The sequence below is a fragment of the Aplidium turbinatum genome, chromosome 11 (genome assembly GCF_918807975.1).
Source record: "Aplidium turbinatum chromosome 11, kaAplTurb1.1, whole genome shotgun sequence".
In the NCBI taxonomy this organism is placed as follows: Eukaryota; Metazoa; Chordata; class Ascidiacea; order Aplousobranchia; family Polyclinidae; genus Aplidium; species Aplidium turbinatum.
The window spans coordinates 791,215-812,824 of NC_137482.1; the positions used below are offsets into that span (position 1 = coordinate 791,215).

At 45.3% G+C, this 21,610-nt stretch overlaps 1 protein-coding gene across 1 annotated transcript in view; it reads right to left on the reverse strand.

The window, feature by feature from the left end:
- Positions 1 to 574: 574 nt before the first annotated feature.
- LOC145779663 (dynein axonemal heavy chain 3-like) overlaps positions 575 to 21,610 on the reverse strand; it is a 31,833-nt gene continuing 10,797 nt past the window's right edge. The window contains 31 exon segments of the mRNA XM_082591301.1: positions 575 to 885; positions 1,290 to 1,496; positions 1,974 to 2,062; positions 2,695 to 2,821; positions 3,027 to 3,226; positions 3,770 to 4,008; positions 4,153 to 4,226; positions 9,608 to 9,668; positions 9,959 to 10,084; positions 10,373 to 10,510; positions 10,831 to 10,947; positions 11,630 to 11,791; positions 11,910 to 12,025; positions 12,245 to 12,468; positions 12,620 to 12,839; positions 13,181 to 13,343; positions 13,722 to 13,868; positions 14,321 to 14,434; positions 15,157 to 15,324; positions 15,876 to 16,048; positions 16,427 to 16,612; positions 17,013 to 17,207; positions 17,380 to 17,450; positions 17,698 to 17,843; positions 18,191 to 18,336; positions 18,562 to 18,750; positions 19,119 to 19,236; positions 19,590 to 19,730; positions 20,163 to 20,285; positions 20,651 to 20,834; positions 21,352 to 21,464. Coding sequence (XP_082447427.1) covers positions 782 to 885; positions 1,290 to 1,496; positions 1,974 to 2,062; positions 2,695 to 2,821; positions 3,027 to 3,226; positions 3,770 to 4,008; positions 4,153 to 4,226; positions 9,608 to 9,668; positions 9,959 to 10,084; positions 10,373 to 10,510; positions 10,831 to 10,947; positions 11,630 to 11,791; positions 11,910 to 12,025; positions 12,245 to 12,468; positions 12,620 to 12,839; positions 13,181 to 13,343; positions 13,722 to 13,868; positions 14,321 to 14,434; positions 15,157 to 15,324; positions 15,876 to 16,048; positions 16,427 to 16,612; positions 17,013 to 17,207; positions 17,380 to 17,450; positions 17,698 to 17,843; positions 18,191 to 18,336; positions 18,562 to 18,750; positions 19,119 to 19,236; positions 19,590 to 19,730; positions 20,163 to 20,285; positions 20,651 to 20,834; positions 21,352 to 21,464 — 4,581 coding nt within the window. The 3' untranslated portion in view covers positions 575 to 781.

Consider the following 21,610-nt stretch of genomic DNA (forward strand, 5'->3'; position numbering starts at 1 on the left):
GGCGTCGCACAATGATTCTGCTTCGTGTGTAAACTCAATTCCATAATAAAGTGCTCACAGATGTTGTTATACCCTGACATGTGCATGAGAACTCATCATTGCAAAACTGTAGCAATTGCTTATGGTTTCACATAGCGCAACTCTAAATTCATTTCGTCGCAAGACAAATGAAGGCTAGAGACACAAAATGACTCAAATTCCTATCGCCGAGTGCGTCGCAAGTCCAACAAAATTGTTCAAAAACGTCGCAACGAAAAGTAGCCTATGCGAACTGCCAGGTACAACCTTTCAGAGGCTTAGTCCTAGGATCAAAGTTCAAAACCAATCATAAGGATTATTTGAGACGTGACAATAATTCAATCAATGGGATTATTCAGGACAGCAAAATCCGTCATTTTTACATTAATTCAACATTACAGATTCAACGGGTTTTGCTGTCTGGGATCACTTCTGCAACTCAAGTATCGTGGCGTCAAGAAGAAGCAGGGGAACCACCATGTTCAGTCGGGGTCGAGAACTTAGCCACAACATATAAGTTTACAAAGCTGGATTGTTGGTTTATTAGACTACAATATATCGCTCCAACACTCATCGAACTTGTTCATTCCACACAGTGCGTTGTAGGCTTCAATAAATACAAAACATTTAACAGGGGTGAGCACAGTGTCTACTAACAAAGTTGTGCAAGCAAAAACTCCAACACTAAAAGAAATCGCGCCATCTTTCAACAATACGTAATAATGTACAAAACTAAACATTGATTCCCTGACGAGGGAAGTCGTCAGTCATCGAGTTGGCACAGAATCGCGACGCCGCGGTTTACCCAATGGCTCTTTGGTTTGTCGGTTAGGAGCTCCATCATCATGACGAAGTTGGTGGAATGACCTACAAAGTTTTCATTGATTCAACGTTTGTAGACGTTATCTTTCAACGTTAACCAACGTGCGAGTGGCTATCACAAAAGAAACGCGGCGATCAGCGAATTTGCTTCAAGTGAGAAACAACCTGCGGATTTTGGGAGTTGAGGTGATGCAACCGCTCCTTGCGTCGGACTACTGGGGTTATAATCATAACGCTTGGTGTAAAACTTGTGTTGTTACATGGCGCTATCAAAACAAATAGATTAACTTGTTACAAAACGCTGTAATAAATTATTTTCGCGCACATGACAACGAAAGTGTAAGGTATCGATTGAAAGTTTTCGCTGATGACTCACGTAAATGTGACGTCACGCTGATCAACGAGTGAGAAGTGACGTACCCAGGGGTAGGCGACCAAAAAGCGCTCACCTGTGGTAGACAGCGTGCCACGACGCGCGCTCGTCTTGTAGACCGGACATGTGTACGTTGCCTTGGGAACGAACTTTGAACTCTCTCCTGGCTGCAACCACATGACTGGGAGACTGTCAAATAAGTTCTTGGGTTGTGACTCCCCCATCATCATGTTGCCACGATCCCATCGCGCCCCTTCCAGAAAGAGGCCACGAATGTACACCCCTGAATAGAAGAGAATCCGAGTAAAACCTCATCATTTGTTTTCATAAGATCCAGTGTATTGGCAGCAACAAATTTAAGAATCAGATAGAGTCGGTGGAATCGAAGCGAAAGTCGGATCGAGACAAAATTTCTGGCGTTTTTGGCGAAGCAGACACAACCCACCAATCAGCTCAAAGATCGGATGAACCAACATCGTGGTATGGAACAATCACTGACTTGTGACTGTAGATAATGGTGCAGTTGCACTTTAAGCTCGTGCAGTTGCACTTTAAGCTTATACTTGTTTCACATAGGCTGCTTGTAGATGTGTGAATCATCAACGCAGGCTTGATCACCCAGGCAGACACTGCAACGCTTTCCCACTTGTTGGAGGGTGCACTATTTCATCCACTATAAGGTGCAACTAAATAAGGAGACCCCGACTGGCCACAATGAGCACGCGGCTGTTACGATTGTGGACTAGTGACGTCATCATACCGTCATCCGGCTTGTCGTCAACTTCATCTTCGTTTTCAAAGGGGAGGACTTCGAACTCGAACCCGATATGGTCGATGGGGATGGTGTACCTGGGGAATTAGTTGAAGATCAAGCTTTCCATTGAGAGACAAGTTTTATTGTAAAATATAAAAATTCAAAGCTAGCTGGTTTGAATGAAACCTTGGTTCACTTTCATGAGTTCAGTGTGTGGATGGCTGAAGGGGAAACTGCATCGGTTGGTGAACCTGGGATCTTAAAGAATCGATCCAAATGTTGATTCAACGCTAAAACATGTCTAATCAATGTTCGAGGAGATACCGTATTTACTTGATTGAAAGCCGCGCTTGATTGTAAGCCGAATGTAATAGTGTTAAAAATTTAATGTAAGCCGCCCTTGAATGTAAGCCGCAAATACTGTTTACACGCAAAGCTGAAACTGTTTACTGTTAAGTACCATAAATAAAACTGACAACTCCTTTTTTTCTTTCGAATGCACGTCATAAATGCATGTGACAATTTAAAATGCACGTCACAACTTCACAATTGTCGGCATCAGACAACGCAGTACGGCAAAACATCTATGGCAAAGTCGACAAGGAAAAAGGCAAAAAGAATGTAAGCCGCCTTTGATTGTAAGCCGCCTTTCAATTTAAGCCGCAAACATGATGGAAAAAAAAACTTTATAAGCCGCGGCTTACAATCAAGTAAATACGGTACTCACTTCCTGGCGTAGTTCTGCGAGGCGCCAGTGAGGAAGGACTGAGTGAAATAGAATCCGGATATCCAGAAGACGTGAGGAATCCCATCCCTGATCCAATCGTTGAAGAACTGGAGACGGGCGAGTAAGTCTGCAAAGCAGAGATTATGGAACTTTGGACAATGTTCTGGTCCACAGCTCCTTGAAGAACCAGTGGACTGTGACGACAGAACACACGTCACAATGAATGACGAAGATACGTGGAATGATATTAATTATCGCCTCATAATCTAACTAACCCTAACGTCTACTCGCAGCCAACACACAATAGTCTACGTCACAATAAGCGACCCCACCTGTGATGTAACTTCCCAGGGGCTTCAAGGAGGGGTAGGACTTGGAGGCCCACATGACGGGTACTTTCCCTATCAGCATGGAGGTGAAAACCTCCTCGAGCTCGGAGGACATGACAACCAGTCCCTTGATGGCTTTGCGAAGGTTCACCAGACTGGAGCGGACCACGCTGATCAGACGGTTGAACCGGATCAACTCTTGCCTGTGATAATGCCAAACCATAAGGTAATGGGTTCGATACTCGATGGCGCTTCGACTGCAACTTAATTTGTTTATTATTACTTGTCGTAAATGATTATTGCTACTTGCAATTTAAATAAAAAAATCTTTTATAAAATGCTATAATTATTATAAATAAAAATAAAACACCACTGTATGGCGCCAAAGCGCTTTTCCGAGCAGATCAATATTTGTTGAAGTACGAGATTGACTTTGGTAGCAGCAACCGACTCAGTGGCATAGTGGTTTGATTGCCAGCCTCTGAATCGGTAGACATCGGTTCGACACCGCGTCGGGTCAAACCAAAGACCTTATAAAAATAACACTAAATCTCATTCCTGCCCAACAGTGAGCGGGATTTAGGGCACAAAATGTGCTCGGCTTGAGCTGGTACTGGTTCGCTGAATGCATTGTATGCCTTGGATATTAAACCCAAAGCAAACCCTATTTCTTCAACAATGATCGTTTGTGTGGCCACGGTCATGACAATCAAGTTGGATGATAAACTTTTTAATAGAAAACCAACCGAAGCACTGTGTTCATGGACTCGTCGTATACGACCGGATACTTCTTCATCACGGACTCCATGTCGAAGTCAGGAGGAAGCTTGGTCAGAATGTCGGCCGCTAGATCATCGATGACCTCTTCTGAAGATTTTCCTCCACCTCCGGATTGCCTGGGAAGAGTCAGGAGAATTCCATCAAAGAGCTGAAGAGTCTCCTGGTTGTCTTTGGTAATATCCGCGTTCTCATGGAGCCCAAACACCTGGATGGAAAGTCACGTGACCATCTGATTTTGTCATTATTAGTGACGTAATTTCGCGTTCACTTCGAGGATAAAATAATTGCGTCGCTGAGTCACCATCTACAAATACTAGACGGGCGTGAAAGAAGAAAACTCCTCACTCACTTCTGGGTGGGGTACAAGGGGTAATTCCCTGACATAGTCCAGGTAAGACTGGTAGGGGCCGTCTGGGGGGGAGTGCACAAATGCCTGCAGTTAGCATGCTTCCTTGATTACTTCTGCACTCCTTTTGTCACGTGTACTCCGCGAGGCAGTACTCTGTTTTATTCGTATCATTTCATTCTGGCAGGCTAGCGAACAACAGCTTCTTTTGTTCTAGTTCTAGTGTTGAGTTTAACAATCTTACGTTGTGTATTTTGTTGCAGAAATTGCGATTCGATCATTTTTCTTTTGTTAATACATTTAAGAAAAATAACCGTCTTTGTTCATGATCGAATCGCAATAGGATAAGGTTAATTTAAAGAAATTTGTGGAATGGTGGTGATAACATGCGCCTTTCCCAACTGTAATTTTGAAACAGCCGACGTGCCCGAAGCGGTTGCTTGTGTGGTGCTGCAAAGTCACACGTACAGTCATGCTGCTACGACGCGCAACGCTCCAGCGCCCGTAAACCTTGGCCCGAAGCTAAATCGACCTACTGTAGATATTGGAGTTTCTCCAGAAGAATGGAGCGTGTTCACCAGAAGATGGAAGGCTTTTAAAGAAGGTTGCAGCATTCCTGATGAAGCAGCTTCAGTCCAGTAGTTCAATGTACCGGCCAAGCCCTAGGGGACAGCCTTCTCCAAGCTGACGCTGAGACAGTGAGCAAACCTGTAGATGAACTTTTGCTTGCAATGCGACAACTGGCCGTTATACCTGTCGCCACAGGGGTGTTACGGTCGGAGTTTATGGCGATGCACCAAATGCGCGACGAAAAATTTCGCGCTTTTGCAGCTCGTGCTCGAGGAAAAGCGGATATATGTGCGTTCACTACGAAATGTTCCTGCGGGCTGAAAGTTAGTTATACAGATCACATGATCCGCGACACACTACTCAGTGGAATTTCGGACAGTGAGATTCGTCGCGAAATGATGGGAATGGACAAAGTATTGTCGATTCCCATCAACGATATCATCGCCCTTGTCGAGATTAAAGAAATGGCTCGCAATGCGGTACCATCTCATGACGTTTCGGCAGTGTCGACGTTCAAGCGCAAGAAAAGCCAAAGCCCTATTCCAAGAGACCGTGGACACATCCAGGCAGCACCTTCCTCTCCCAATTTGGTCACAAAAAACTCACTGCCCTAAATGCAATAGATTATTCAATCGTTACAGAGAAGGCCCCAGAGGTTGGAACACTACGCCTTATTCCCTTTGTCTCGAATGCTTTCGGTCATCTCGTCATAAAAACAAATGGGGCGCTCCTCCTAAAGATGCATCAGTCGGAGCACTGTGTAGCACCTACTGTACCTCAAATAGGCACATTTGCCTCAACACAAACTGACATCGCAGCCCGAGACCCAATGTTCTCAACAATTCGTGGTCCTCACCACACATTCCAAAAAGGGCATTGGACACCATCCCGCATGCGAGAACATCCCACAGTTCGGGTAGACATATCTATGGATGACTCATGTCATCAAGGCAGGTACACTAGCGTGATAGCACAAGTAACAGCAATCGCAGATACTGGTGCCCAAATAAATGTATGGTCACTGAAGAACTTTGTGCAATCCGGCTTTGGACAAGAGACCCTTGTACCCGCACCAAACCTAATAGCTGCAAATCGCTCTACTATTTCCATTACAGGAGCATTTCGTGCCATCATTCGGGGTACAGCGCACGGCTGCAATGTTGAACGTCGGTGCATGATTTACATCAGTCCAGACGTTGACAAGTTATACTTATCTCATGACACACTATTGCATTTAGGTGCCCTATCCCCGAAGTTCCCAACTCTAGGGGAACATCAGATCAAGCAAGAAATGGCGCACAATCTTATCGAACCAGAAATCAACGTCGTCAGACTTGTCAACGGTGGATGCACAGTACCCAGCAAGCAACTGGAGTCGTGCACTTGCCCTCAACGTGGTGCAGTTCCAGCTCCCCCAACCAAGCTTCCGTTCCCATGCACACCTGAAAACAATGACAAGATGGCAAACTGGCTACTCCAGAGGTACGCCGCATCCACTTTCAACACTTGCCCGCACCGCGCGCTACATTGTATGGCTGGTCCTCCCATAGAAATACATGTTGACCCCAACGCGAAACCAGTGGCCGTTCATACACCAGCGTCTATCCCCTTGCATTGGCAAGAAAAAGTACACGCTGATCTCCTCCGCGACGAGGCTCTGGGAATCCTTGAAAAAGTCCCCCACGGCGAACCCACCACATGGTGTCATCGCATGGTTATCACACGCAAAAATGATGGCTCACCACGCCGTACTGTCGACCTGTCCCCCTTAAACAAATTCTGCCAGAGAGAAACCTTCGCCTCCGAAGCTCCATTCCAGCTGTCCCGTCGTGTCCCCGGAAACACTTGGAAATCGGTGACTGACGCATGGAACGGCTATCACAGTGTTCCACTGCGTCCTTCTGATCGGCATCTCACAACTTTCATCACTCCCTTTGGAAGATGGCGCTACACTAGGGCACCGCAAGGATTCCTATCCTCTGGGGATGGCTACAATCGCCGTTTCAATACCATATTAACCGATTTTGTGCGCAAAGAACGCTGTGTCGACGACACAGTGTTCTATGATAGCCAACTGGAGGAACATTGGTGGCGAACCATAAAATTCCTCACTTTAGTGGGACGGGCGGGCATTGTCCTTAACCCGGACAAGTTTCAATTTGCCCAACGCACCGTAGATTTCGCTGGATTCCGTATCTCAGAAGCAATGGTCGAGCCCCTCCCTAAATACTTGCTCGCCATCCAAGAATTTCCAGTCCCGAATAATATCACAGACATACGCAGCTGGTTCGGATTAATCAACCAAGTAGGAAACTATGCTCAACTGCGTGACCTAATGGCACCGTTCAAGCCGTTCCTTAGCCCAAAGCATAAGTTCGAATGGTCTCAGGAGCTGGATTCCGCATTTGCCGCCTCCAAATCGGCAATCGTTGATGCTATTCGCCATGGGGTAGAAATCTTTGACCCCTGCCGTCGAACATGTTTGCGCCCTGACTGGTCCAACAAAGGCATCGGATATTTCCTTCTCCAAAAACATTGCGTATGTGCTTCCACTATACCGGACTGCTGCTCATCAGGTTGGAAAGTGACTCTTGCAGGATCCCGATTCCTCTCATCGGCCGAACGACGTTATGCTCCCATAGAAGGCGAAGCCCTAGCAGTTGCGTGGGGCCTAGAACAGACAAAGTATTTTACGCAAGGCTGTGATAATTTGGTTATTGTAACGGATCATAAGCCATTGGTAAAAATATTCGGTGACCGTACGTTGGACGAAATCACTAACACTCGCCTGTTTCGTTTAAAACAGCGTACACTAATGTGGCGCTTTGATATCGCACACTTACCTGGCACAACCAACTGCGCAGCCGATGCTGCCTCACGTCACCCAGTATCATGCGATCTCATTGCTGTAGCGTCGTGTGCAGAAAATAATGTAGCAGAAATGGCGCTGGTTACTGCCATACAGGCAGATGCCGCCCATGCCTTTTGCTTGCAATGGCCTGAAATCGTTCGGGAAACAGCCGCCGATCCAAACCTTAGCAAGTTAATGGTAGCTATTGAAACGGGATTCACCTTTCCCAACACCGGCGACATTCGCCCATATCTCCCCTATCGTGACGGGTTCTTTGTTGAAGACGACGTTATTCTATATCATGATCGTATTGTTGTACCACCATCGCTTAGGCCTAGAGTACTCTCAACGTTGCATGCTGGTCATCAAGGTGTGTCGGCCATGGAACGCCGGGCACGTGCTATAGTATTTTGGCCCGGTATGACTAATGATATCCATGCTATTCGTGACTCGTGTACTTCATGTAATCGTAATGCTCCATCTCAAGCAGCTCCTCCCCCGACGCCATGTGATCCCCCAGCTACACCATTTGAGAAAATTTTTGCAGATTATTTTGACTATGGGGGCCGTCACTTTTTGGTCATTGGGGACAGATTCTCTGGGTGGTCGGATGTATTTGCCACGCCATCAGGATCGAGTGCCGCAGGAGCAGCTGCTTTGACTCAACTCTTGCGCTCGTACTTTGCCACGTTTGGTGTTCCTGAGGAAATATCTACAGATGGGGGTCCCGAATTTACGGCTGCCGTCACTGAACTCTTTCTTAAAAATTGGGGTGTGCAGCACCGCATATCGTCATCTTACTTCCCTCAATCTAATGGTCGAGCTGAGGTGGCTGTCAAAACTGTAAAACGCTTGCTCATGACTAATGTGAGCCCAAACGGAGACCTGAACAACGATTCCTTCTTACGTGCATTGTTACAGTTGCGAAACACACCTGATCCTGACTGTGACATCTCTCCAGCAGAGATCGTGTTCGGTCACCCTCTGCGCGACGCATTCGGTTTTGTAAACCGCCTAGTCAAGTTCTCCAATCGTCACATTCGTCGTACATGGCGGGATACATGGAAGGCAAAGGAAGACGCCCTTCGCCTGCGAGCTGGTCGAACCGATAAGGCGCTGTCTCAGCATACTCGTCCTTTACGTACCTTACAATGTGGAAAACGCGTATTTATCCAAAACCAAAACGGCAACTATCCTCGAAAATGGGACAAAGTGGGAATGGTTGTCGAAACGTTGCCGCATGACAAATATGTAGTGAAAGTTGACGGGTCGGGCAGAATCACAAAACGGAATCGACGTTTCTTGCGAGTAATTCCACATACTAAAGCATGTGCCGATCCCATCCCTCCTCAACCAAACATCATTGCTCACCCACAGAGCCTCCCATCATCTTCTTTTGCCCAGCCTCCTGAAACGGACTACTGCCCTCCCCACCCTCCGCATCACGAAATAGGCCCTAGCCCAGAAATTGGAGAATCTCCGATGTTGCTTCTCGATGCAGATCACAGTCCGCCCGCACTCACCTGCCCGACACCAGCCTCAAGCCCGAAGCTTTGTGAGCCACAGCACTCACCTGAACCTCCAAAGCAGCCGCTACCTTTCGATTCAGTGGAACCAACCGAACCTACAAGTGGAGTCCCTCACATTGAAAAATCGCCTGTTTTGCGCCGTTCCACGCGGTCCCGACGGCCGGCATTGGATTTAGACGCATCCTCTGGTCAATGGGTAATCAAGGGGTCGAGCTCGTAAGTCTACAGTTTCGCCTTACGAGCTGGGGGGGATGCACAAATGCCTGCAGTTAGCATGCTTCCTTGATTACTTCTGCACTCCTTTTGTCACGTGTACTCCGCGAGGCAGTACTCTGTTTTATTCGTATCATTTCATTCTGGCAGGCTAGCGAACAACAGCTTCTTTTGTTCTAGTTCTAGTGTTGAGTTTAACAATCTTACGTTGTGTATTTTGTTGCAGAAATTGCGATTCGATCATTTTTCTTTTGTTAATACATTTAAGAAAAATAACCGTCTTTGTTCAGGGAGTAGTACATCTTGCTGGGAGAGAACGAATAGGTGTCGTCTGTCACTATCTTCTCCACGTATACCTTCAACGAACAGTAGGATTAGACTTAGTAGACAATAGATACATGCAGCATTACGTCATAATGCCGCTCGCTATTGCATCTTCTTGATCTGGAAGGATCCACATGCTATGTCGATCCTACCATCTTGAACAGAAACAACTTCCACAAAGTTGTCGATCACAAGATCTCTTTAAACAATAGACAAATAAAATTGACCATTGTTACACCATAACGCACAACAGGCAGGCAGTTCGTAATGACGTAGCAATGACGTCGTGTCAGTCGTTAAGCAACGAACGTGAGGGACTTACAATTGAAAGCAGCGAGAGAAGAAGTCTCCGATCCTTGTCGTCAGTGACTCTCCCCCCGTAGTTACACTCCCCCGTGAGGTAGGTTAGCGCCACTAGCGGAAGCTCTTCGTACTCGTTCAAAAACATCTGTAAAACGATTATGACGTCATTTAAGGGCACAATGGAAGATCTGTGGTGGAATCCCCCTCATTCTTCAGGGGAGCCACACGAGTTTTTTTTCATTAATTGCAGATTAAACTTGAAAAATGTTGTCAATCTAACCTAAATGCTCAACGTTCGTCATTGACTTGAGTGTAGGGGGTTCGTGGTAAGCATGGGAAACTCCCAAATGGAGCTATTTGAAACTGAAGAACTTCTTAATGAAGAACTCATCAAACCACAATCGTTTCACCCAACCACACCCCAGTATCGCACCTGCAACTGCCTCATACTGATCCTCAAATCCGACTCATTGAACTCGTAGGGAATATTCCATCCGAGAGGACCGAACTTCCGCCTCTCTTGCATCATCGCGTGGAAGAAGCACAACCCGAACAATAACTTTCGCCATTCCTGTCGATGACGTCACAATACACAAATGATCAGTTACTCGGAAAAATGCGTTGGACAATCACTGAAGCGGAACGCACAAAAGACACAAAGAAAACAATCAAAATATAACACATTGAATATGCCTGAGCTCACAGCAACCTGGCCAGTAACACGTCGGATGGTGAGAGCCTTTGTACGAAGCTCGGAAGGGCGCCGGTTCGACACCATGCAAGAGCAGGCGGTTGTGTCAACGGCAAGTCAAACAATGGCACGCTTGAAAATCGACACGGACTAGCTTCCTTGCCTTTCCGCTCATAACCTAATTATTCACCCATGGTTACCTTGGGTTTGTTGCAGGCCTCAAAGAAAGTAGGGTCGGATATAGGGTCGTTCAGGTAGGATCGAAGAAGGTTCGCTCTCAGCCCCTTGGGGGGTTCGTTTGTCATCTTCACGCCATTCTGTGACGTCACAATCACATATATTACACATCAATGAAAGTTGAATGAATCAAGACACGGATTGCTTATTTAGGGAAAGAGCATTGCACGATGTTAACAGCCAGCAGCAAGGAAGATGGAGCCTGGTGGGAGTTGAAAAACTTTTTTAAATAATATATTTTACATATTTCCAAATAGTTTTAACAGTCAAACGTTTTCGGCTTAAATTAAGCCCTCATCAGGAATCTGAAAATATTATAAGAAATGCAATAAATTTCAACTTCTTAGAATCGTAGTAAGTCTGTACAAGGTTTATTGGTAGGTTATAGTCCATGAGGGAATATATGCACAATCACTGACAGCTACTTGTAAGATCAACTTGCTAAGCGAACAGTCTTGTATAGTGTGGCAGATGTTTTCACAAAAAGTCTTGTGAAGCCAAAATCAATATGTGATTATCACACGATGGAAGCAACATAATCCAACTGATGCACTTCTTATGTTGGGAAGGTGGTAAAAGGAATAAACTATCGCAACTTCTTTTTGTGAAAGCGGGTTAAGATAAATGAAGGATGATTGTTGCTGATGTCATAATCGTTCTTCCAGAAACGCACTACAAGCATAAGGAAGTGGTATCGCGCTATATTCCCGACCCGAAGGTCCAAGGTTCGAATCTCTGACCAGGCGTTGTAAAACAACCCACCTGTAGAATGGGCACTGGGAACTTCTCGGATGGGTAGCTGGTGAGCCACAACCGGAAGTCCTTGTGTGTGTTCTCAGGGACAATCACTTCCTCACAAATCTTCTCAAGCACCGACATCCAGCTGGTTGCTAAGTGACAGTTCTGTAAGACGACCCATGTTCCCTAGGGAGGTGAAAAGTGAATTATTAATCAAAAGAATGACACTTTTTCCTCTCAACCGACCACGTCATCATAAGAAGCTGTACATTTGTATTGTTGCATTTGTAAACGTCACAAATACCTTGAGTGTTGCGTCATCAATCATCTTCTGTGCGATGGGGCCCTGTCCCTGCCCAAGTGATATGGTACCGATGCCGTCGCCCCCAAAGCCGCGGTCGTCGGCGAACTTCAGCAAACCTGGATAATAAAAGCGAGAGTAATTTCAACTCTGGGCTACACAGCGACTCGTTTATGATGTCATAAATTCAACCACGATCCAACCAGCGACTGGTCGCTTTCAACAACGGATTGATTGATGACGTGTTTAGTTGAGTTGCAACCTCGTGGGCGAGCAACAATCTGACCTCCGCGAAACGATAAATGACGATGGGAAATCAAGGAATGCTCAGCACTCACCTGCCATGGGATCAGCGCCGGGGGAGAGCACAAAAATCAAGGGGGTGCAACATGTGGAGTCATTGTATGACCCCGCCAGGTCAAAAGTTGGGGGTTCAATAAAGACCCTCCCCATTTCGTCGACGATGTAATCCTGCACAGCTGGTACAACCTTGTCTGGCCGGATGCAGCGGAGGACCACCATGCGATCTAGTCCGGTCAACAAATTCCACTTATCAGGGAGTCTGGAGGAAACATGAGAAGAAATTGATTCAGGCTCAAATCAGATTTTTTCTACGAGAAACTTAAAAATCATGTCATTCAAACGCAAGAGATCAACACCTTATGTCAATCAACAACAAACTGAAACATATCAACGAAAAATCGCTGACTTACGGATCGGAGTGAGGAGATGCTGAGTCATAGACTGCCTGCCACTTCCGGATGTTGGACTTAAAGTGATCCATCAAACCTTTCAAGTTGGGAAGGTTGGAGGCCCGAACCACCTCGGACCAGGCCTTGTCCTGCAGCCACTCAGGGGCGGGGTTGGGAAAAGGATTTTCAAGGGCCACTCCACCAGTGAGGAAGAAACGCCACACCTCATCATCAATTCGACCTGACGTAACAAACAAGCACGTGATCAGTCATGCATGACAAGCACCGAGCGGGTGCCATGAAGGCTTCAGCAGATTTCACCGCGAAGCCATTGTGACGCAACGCCAAACTATTCATTTTATCAAAGAATTTTCCAGAAACCATTCAGTGCAGTTCCGCGGATTATGTGCATGGACAACAGGTGAGCACGAACTCATCCCGTCTTAGTAACATCTCTCACCATCCACGCAGGTCATCATCTCTATGAGTCACCATAGATCGGCAATTCATCCCGGCACCAACACGATGAGTCATCAATTTGATCTATAGATTAAGTTGCTGACTCATCAGATCTGCGGCTACCTTTGCTCGTCTGCAGGGCGACAGTGAGGACGAATGAGAAGAGAAGTTTGTCCTTCTCGAAGAGAGATCTACAGACGTTGTTGTAGATGCTGACGGTGAAGTGCTCGTTCAAGTTCTCGATCCGCTCCTCCAAGTCATCCGACTTCTGGCTGTTCTCTATCGACTGTGACGCAACAATGGAAAGATGCAAATAACGATTGATGGATCGGGATGCAAATTTGTGTATTTGGTTTTTGATTTCTTGTGACATTATTTAAATGTTTATCGAAAAATGAATGCAACAAAAATTACAACTAAAATAACAAAAGTGAATTGCAAAAAGTTTCTTCAGAAAAAAATTGATAAAAACCAAACGATTTTTTTCATTGATCAGTTATGCTTGATAACTTCTATTTTTTATTTAGAGTTAGCTCTCCAGCGTCAACGTGGTTTCCTCAATATCTTATTCAAACAGAATCGATTCTTTGCTTGATTTTGGTTGGTAATTGTACAAGTGATGAAAATGTTTGGAAAAACCTGACCACCAAGTTATCCTCCTCACCATCAGGTAGAGGTTGATGAACCACGTGAGGGAGTACTGGTACATGGGCTCGATGTTGGCGAGGTCCGAGATGCAGAAGAAGAGGACGGCAGAGTGGATGGAGACAGGTTTGTATCCGTTGCGAGTTTCATCGATCTGTTTCTCCGTCTGTGGATGCAAGTGCGAAAGTCAATACGCGGTCGATCGGAAGGATGAAGACTGAAGAGGTACAGGATTGTGCACGTATGTACAGTACAATGGGGAGATACCAAGGCTTGGGTGAATCAGTGAACGAAACAACAAAATCTAAAACAAGTCAAACAATGGACCATGACATCTCTAAGGATCCAGTTTCACTAAAAGTCATTGATATTAATGGATATGTTCCTTGTGATGGAATCGCATATTTATCACGGATCCACAGTCACATCAACTGCTTGATGACGTCAGTTAAATGACAATGTTTTTGCAATCTGCTCGGGCGCACCATGCGAGCTGTCAATGGAAAGTAAACATCACTCATCGCGACTACGACGACAGAACGATTTATTTCTGAGTTTTTTTTTTAATTTATTTTCTTTTATTATCCGCAAATTTATTATCCGCAAATTTCTCTTAACCTCTGATGCAATCTCTTGCTTGGCCGAGATCTCCTTCGATAGGGTCTTGGAGGAAGAAAGAACTTGAATGGCAGTTTCATCCTCTAGGATGTTGCCCTCCGAGGAAGACAGAACCTGAACAAAAAGATGAAGTTAACAAGGAAGAGCAAGTGAATGAGAACACGCGTGAGAGAGAACACCAATAATGACGTCACAACAGTGAGCACTCGAGCCTCCCATGAGAATTACGCAACAACTTTACATCATTTTGTCGATATGCTTTTCATGTCACCACTGATGGTTCAGTGGGCTTTGCTACTATGCTTTCCAATATCATCGCAATCAGGGGCGCACACAGGAAAGTTTATGGGGGTGTTGCATGAGGCCACGCAAAGCTATGGCAGCCTACCTTTACTGGCAGAAGCGAAAGTAGGCCGATAATGGGCCACAAACATGTAGGCCTGTCATTGTACTATAATCTGAGCTACAACACTGCCAAGTAAGCTTCACCAACGTTACGCTTTAGAGTTAAACATCGTAAATTGTGAGTTAGTGAGCAATGCAATATCTGCAACCCACTGTCCGCAAATGTTGCACGCAATGTTTGGTCGTTTTTTTTTGTGGAGTATTATGTCTTTTCATAGGAGTCAGGCTAAGATTGACCTTCAAAACCCCTCATGTATTGGTAGTTGAGACTAGCAAATATCGTGGAGGCATTCTTGCTGGAAACAAATCAGCAAGATTGTATGCAAATGAGGTGACAATATGTCATAAACAACAATATAATATAGTCATAAACAATATGTCGCGCGCGTTGTGAAAATAAGTTCAGATTAGAAGTTGGAAGACAAACTGACTTTTAATATTTTGTCTTCAATGGTTTTCAATTGGCGCTTGTTCTCTGCTCCCTCCAGGATCAACTCGTTCTTCTTCTGCTCCAATTCTGGCTTCTCCTTGGCGGCAACGATCCCGAGGAGCTGATCTTGGAGTCCGAGAGGAGTGATCATGAAGTTGACCAGGCACACCTGTGAATGGGAAGTTGTAAGAGGAGCCGGAGGATCAAACATGGTCTCTTGGAGGATTTGTGTTCGAACACTGAGTTCAAATAGAGTCCAGCCTCGCACACACAATTCCACTCAACACGACAACTACACATTGGATTGGCCCCAGAGAGGATTCGTCAACAAATCGAAATTCTATATAAATTTAAAGGAGCCATTTCAGTTCAGTTTATTGTTTTGTTGGCGATAAACAAACAAAAAGTACATACAAATTGAGTGTCTATCAGCACAACAGGATGGCAACGAAAGACCTGTAAGGTCATCTATGTCAGCTGCCACCCTAGGCGCACCTGTGGAGCCAGAACAACGTTCAAGTAAAACAACTGAATCCAGTTGTGATATTGACTTTGTATGCTTGTGATCTCAACGAAGTGAACTCCCTGGTAAACCTCTATGGTCTAAAATCCAAAACTCCTACTTTGAAAGTAACTATTTGAAACTTTAAACGATTTACAAAGCTTCGTATAGAGGACGTTTCAGTGATCGTCAATGTAGGTTTGTGACCTTCATCCTACCTTGACGGATATCTCAGGGAGGTAGTGGGGATTCCTCAGACTGGTGGTCATGTAAAATTTAAAGTCTTGGGAGTATTCAATCGTGTTGTCCCCCAGCTTAATGTACTCCACCCCCTGCTGCTTGTAAGTTTGCTTCAGAAGAACAGTCTCCAAGATGGCGTCCAACTCCTCGCCTGGGGAAGTATGAATAAATGACGTCACCGTGTTTCATATTGTTTTTAGGTCGGATGCACTAGCAGCGGATCATTTAGGTGACCGGTTCAACTAACCGTATGATAAGTTAATCGAGGATTAGTTCGCAAGAAATTCATCGGTAATCGGCAATTCTAATCAGCGGATTACGGTAAATGCTTGAGCAAAGATCAGTTGGCGGATTAAGGTGCTTGATGTATCGACTTGCTTAATCAGCAAGTGATTCATTGTTAGTGGATCCAACCTTTAAAGTGAAAATCACGGTAAACAGCAACAGCAAATGTAACGATGTTTCATTACGATTACATTACATCAGTGGATGAGTCACAGCTTTATTTCAACCCCCCACCAGCCGGTACCTAAATTCTCCAGGAGCACTGGGTATCCAAACTGGATGCAGTTCTCCAGATTCCTGATGTACGTGGGGTCAGAGAGTTTGAGGACGGTGAGCCTGTTCCCCTTCTCCATGTTCTTGATCCACTTGTTGGCCTGCCCCTGGGGGTCGATCATGAGGGGCCAGCGACGGGAATTACTCACAACAATCCCTGAGGAAACAGGTCAGTTTTAATCACGTAACTTTTTACTGTTTCGTCACAGTGCAGGTAATTAGTGACAGAATAATTCGTAGTCAATCAATTTATTTTGAAAGTCTTTGAATATGAGAAATCTTATTAATTATTGTTATCCACTGCGTGCTATCCACCATACAATGACACAACTCTGGTTTGATAACTGATTGAACGGGATGGCAGACACCTCTCACTCACTTTGGTCACGAGTTTTTATAAAGTAAAGTATTTAGACTTTAGTTCATGTGCTCCACCAAGTGTTGGAGAAATTACTCCTATCCAATTACTAGGGGGCACCAAAGCATGTCAGCAAATACAATTTCATTGGAGAAACCGAATTCACGGGTTTCCTAATCAGTAATTTGTGGCAACATACCATTGTCCACTGAAAACGAATCGACTGGCAACCCTGCAATCTGCCAGTCCCGGATCTGGACCGGATCACCAAGCGTATTGGTGAGGAGGAAGGTATCGGAACATGGGATTTCCACACCACGACAGGAGCTCTGCCAGTTGTCCACGCAGTCATTGCGGAAGTCGACGGTGAACGGGCCGAGGTAGGCCACAGTGCCTGAAAATATACAAAATTGTTAATCAACGAAACTTCATCAGTTTTGTAGGTAACAGCTACACAGTCTCCTTGCACGAGTCTATTTGAAAACCGTTACACTTGAATTTCACCGCTTCAAGCAATGAAGAGGAAGAAGAGAAGTCATCAGAGATCAATTCAACATCAAACTCACCAGCAGACATGAGAACATCTCCGGTCAGGTTATGGAGTTGCTTCCCTAACCTCTCTGCAGCTTCGGTCCACCTGTAAGCAATGAACAACGTTTACATCTGAACTTTCCTTGGGGAAGATACAATCCACTTAACCACAACCACCAATCCGTTGTCTGACCATCATCATACTGAAGTGACAGAATCCATACCATAATAAGATTTTTTATTTCTATTTTATAATCTCCTTCAGGTTTTGAAAAAACTTAGCTGTAATACTAATGAGGTTGTTAACCACCCAGTTCACCCATATCCGCCCCTCACCTAGTTCTCCCACTCACCTCTCCTTCTCGCCTCCCAATCCACTGATCAGCTTCTCGGCGCGATCGAGCTTCTTGGAGCAGATGTCGATGTTGGTTTCAAGATCAATCTTCTTCGCGTTCATCGCATCGAACTGCGCCTGGAGTGCCTCCATCTTGTCCACGACCTGATTGTGACGTCAGCGATTGTAAGTGACATCGTACGAGACGTAGCATTGTTGCGTCACAAACAACAAAGTTTGAAAAATGCTCATTGAAAACAAACCAGATATGGCGATGTCATGTTGCATGATTTTGCCATAAAGTAAATATAGCTGCTATTCTTCTATTTGAATAAGAATCTTCTGAAGATATCTCACTGAGAGAAAAATACATGAAAGTTTAACCTGTGCCCTCTGGATCATTTGCGTTCTGTGAGGAAACTTGCCGATCTGCCGTGACGAAATTGTGACGTATATGCGGGGTTGTGAAGCATGCCTGACGTCATAAACAACGTTGATACGTAAAAACCTACCTCTTTAAGCTCAGCTCTCTTAGCGTTGAGCATCTTCATCTGCACTGCCAGCTCCGCTTCAGCCTCAGCTAGCTTGATCTTCTTGGGAGCGACAACCTTGGCGACTCTCTCATAGACCTCTATGGCTCGGACCCACTTGCAGAGACCTGAAGGAAGATTATTCGTTGCAAGGAATGTTCAAGTGACGTAATAACCGATGGCGCTACTTATGTTGCGCATGTCAAGACAATTGACATATTCGGACTGAAACGTACATGACATATCCCTGCTACAAAAACAAAAGTAAACATAATGGGGACACACAATGAAAAAGTAAATTGTGGTTTCAGAATGACTGGAGGGGACCAACAAAGCCACCGCAGCCATCTCACCTTCACAAGCTGAAGACACGTTCTTGATGGTGGCTGGATTGAACTCGGTGTTGGGGATGTATTTATCCCGAATCTTCTTGATCACGGGAGCTGCTATGTTATCCTTGTCGTATGCACGGAGGGAGTCCAGAAACTTCAGGTCGTTCAACATCTTCTTGCTCGGACCCCAGAAATCTTCAACCATCTTCCCTGTGGGAGAACGATGGTTGTCAAATGCTGATGTGAGATGATGGCGACTGCCAGAAATGTACAGACAACTTTTGATGATCGAGAAGAAACATTGAATTTTAAAACCCTACGGCGTGCCACTTCCGGCGTGGCGATCAAAATCTTCTTGAGAAGATCTCTCTTTGCACCTGTGTGGATAACGGCCGCAGCGCCGTCTGGCGGAAAGTAAGTTACTACAAAGTTTAGCATTAAGTGGCGCTACGCGAGAGTTGTTAGGTTCTCCATAAGATAACATCTGACAAGACCTTTTTATTACCTTATAATCATCAGAGATGTTCTGTGTGATTTGAGCAGTTAATGATCACATGATGAAGTCAACTAGAACCAACCTGAACCAGATGGATCTGGTTTCCTTTCCAGTTTGATGCCTTTCATGACGCAGACAGACTCCAGTACAAGCTTGACGGCGCTTGGAGGATTCTGCATGGACTTCACCATGGTGATGTCCTGATGGAAGGAAAATAAAAGGTTGAGAGAGAAAAGTCATGCCATGGAGGAGATACCGCTATGAGTTCTATCTGGCAACGCTAGAAAAAGCCAGCACTCCACCATGTGATGTACACAACTAACATGTTGGTCTTTCTCTAGGCCCCAACATGCCAAATATATGTAAACGTAAATGTTTGGGGAGTACATGATTGTGGAAGAGTAGAATGAATATTTGTGAAGAAAATGAAACAAAAAAATAATTTTAATTTGTTCTTCACAGCCCAATGCTGCAAATCTTAAAATTTCATTTTTATTGTTGGGCGCTACGGGAAAAAGAGAGCAAGCTTGCACGTGACAGACTCGGCACCAACCTGTGGTTTGAGGGTGTTCAGTGCTGACAGAGCGGCCTCTAGTGCCGGCATGGCCTCGGCTAGATCGGCCGAGCATTCGTCCTTGATGCCTTGGGCCACCTCGGCCGCTTGGTTGGCGACGCGCTCGTCGGCCGCGACAATCTGTAGGGAATGAAAACGTTGTAGTCAGTTGGGGGTTTCAAAGCATTCCCGATTCCCGTTCTGTCGTTTCCATCCTTCTTCAGACCCTTGCTGTGTTATGGCAAGTGTTTTCTTCGCTTTGATGGTTGGAAATAAACTGAACTTAGCTGAACATTTAAATCATCGAAGAAGATGTAGATGAACCAAGACCCGTCAAAGTTGGAACACGAAGATTGATGAAAATAAGAAACTGGTCATCCCTCATGGGATGTTGTAGCTAGTCTAGTGTCCACAGCCAGCAGTGTTCAAGTGGAAACCGGTGACTGCTCAAAGTGCTCATCTCGCATCAATCGTCACATGAATGTTTGACCCTAACGTAAATACCACTGACCGCCCCTGGTTAGAGGCTGTCATGAAACCATAGCAACCGCATCAAAAGAACAATGGACCAACCTCTTTCTTGGCCTCCACCTCAATGGAGTCGTGCTCAATCTTGACCATGATCTTCTCTGTCTCCTCCGATGTCTTTATCAGCTCCGGCTGGAGGTTGGTGAGCTCCACCTGCATCACTGACACCTGGATGAACATAAGAACAATCAAAGACTGCGACACTCTCAATGCTAAAAGCTGGCACATTGATTTAGGGGAGTTGCATCGTAATTATTGTATCACTTGGGGGCAAGCTGGCATTCCATGGGGGATTATAGAAAGGGGAGCCAATAGGAATGAAACTGTTGATACATTGTCGGGAGTATCCACATCGCACTGGACTGCCAATACAATATTCAAGATGAAGGCGAGGATGCTTGAGAGGTTGGTATCTCAGTGGGAAGTAAACGAATTCAAAACGAAGAAAGGAAACGAATGATAACTGGGAGCAGAACATTGCTTTCAAACGTGGTAAGCGATCAAATAGAAACGTCACAATGACAGTGACCGACCTGGGATGCGGCAAAACTCAACTTCTCGAGTCCGTTCAAGTAGCGATCCTGAAGTGTCTTCACCTCGTCCCTCTTCACTCCAAGAAGCGACTTGAAGGTGAGGATCAGCTCCAAGTATGACGTCGGCGTGACGTAATTGCGACGTCGCAGCGTGTTCCAGTATTTCTCAGAGAGCGCGCGGACGCTAGAAAGCACCGTTGTTTTTTAATCTTTTAGTCATCAACAATCATAAACCTACAATTACGTCACAATAAATGTGGGGTGGTGGCCTTGTCTAAGGGGGGGGGGGGTTAAGGGGGAAACCTCGCAACAGGATAAGGGGTCTATGAGTTAGATTGGAATACTATGCTTACAGTCATTTTAATTCAGTTCAAATCAATTAAACTTAAAATATAAACAATCGCGTACTTCTTGCCATTGGATTGATTGTGGAAATATTATCGGGCTGAGAATTTCTGTAAAATCGCGTTCGCCATATCGACCGGTTTGCTCGAGGAAGATATTTTCCGTTGAAACATTATTTTGTTATAACTAGCAGATGAAATAACTGCCCGTTGTCAAAGACAACAACATGGCCACCCGTTGGGGAGAATAGTTGTCACGGGAACTAAAATCTAACCAGCTTGCTTCATTGGAGATGTTCTCAATAGGAAGTGGGTGGCCACGTAGATAAAGATGGCAATGTGGACTGAAGGACTCACCTCTCATGGAAGTGCTTGCACATCTGGACACACTTCTGTCTGGTATCATCCTCTAAGTCCACATCCTCAAGGAACTTATTGGCGACCATCTCTAACGCATCTTCCGGCCATGCCTGGAAGAGGAGCCATGAGAAGTTTGCATCCAGTCACTCATACACCACATTCCTCCCATCGCACGAGAAGCATGGCGCCTCACATAACGCGTTAGTAATAAAACGTCAATGAAAAGATTTGGGATGTAGTAATCACAACGCCACTA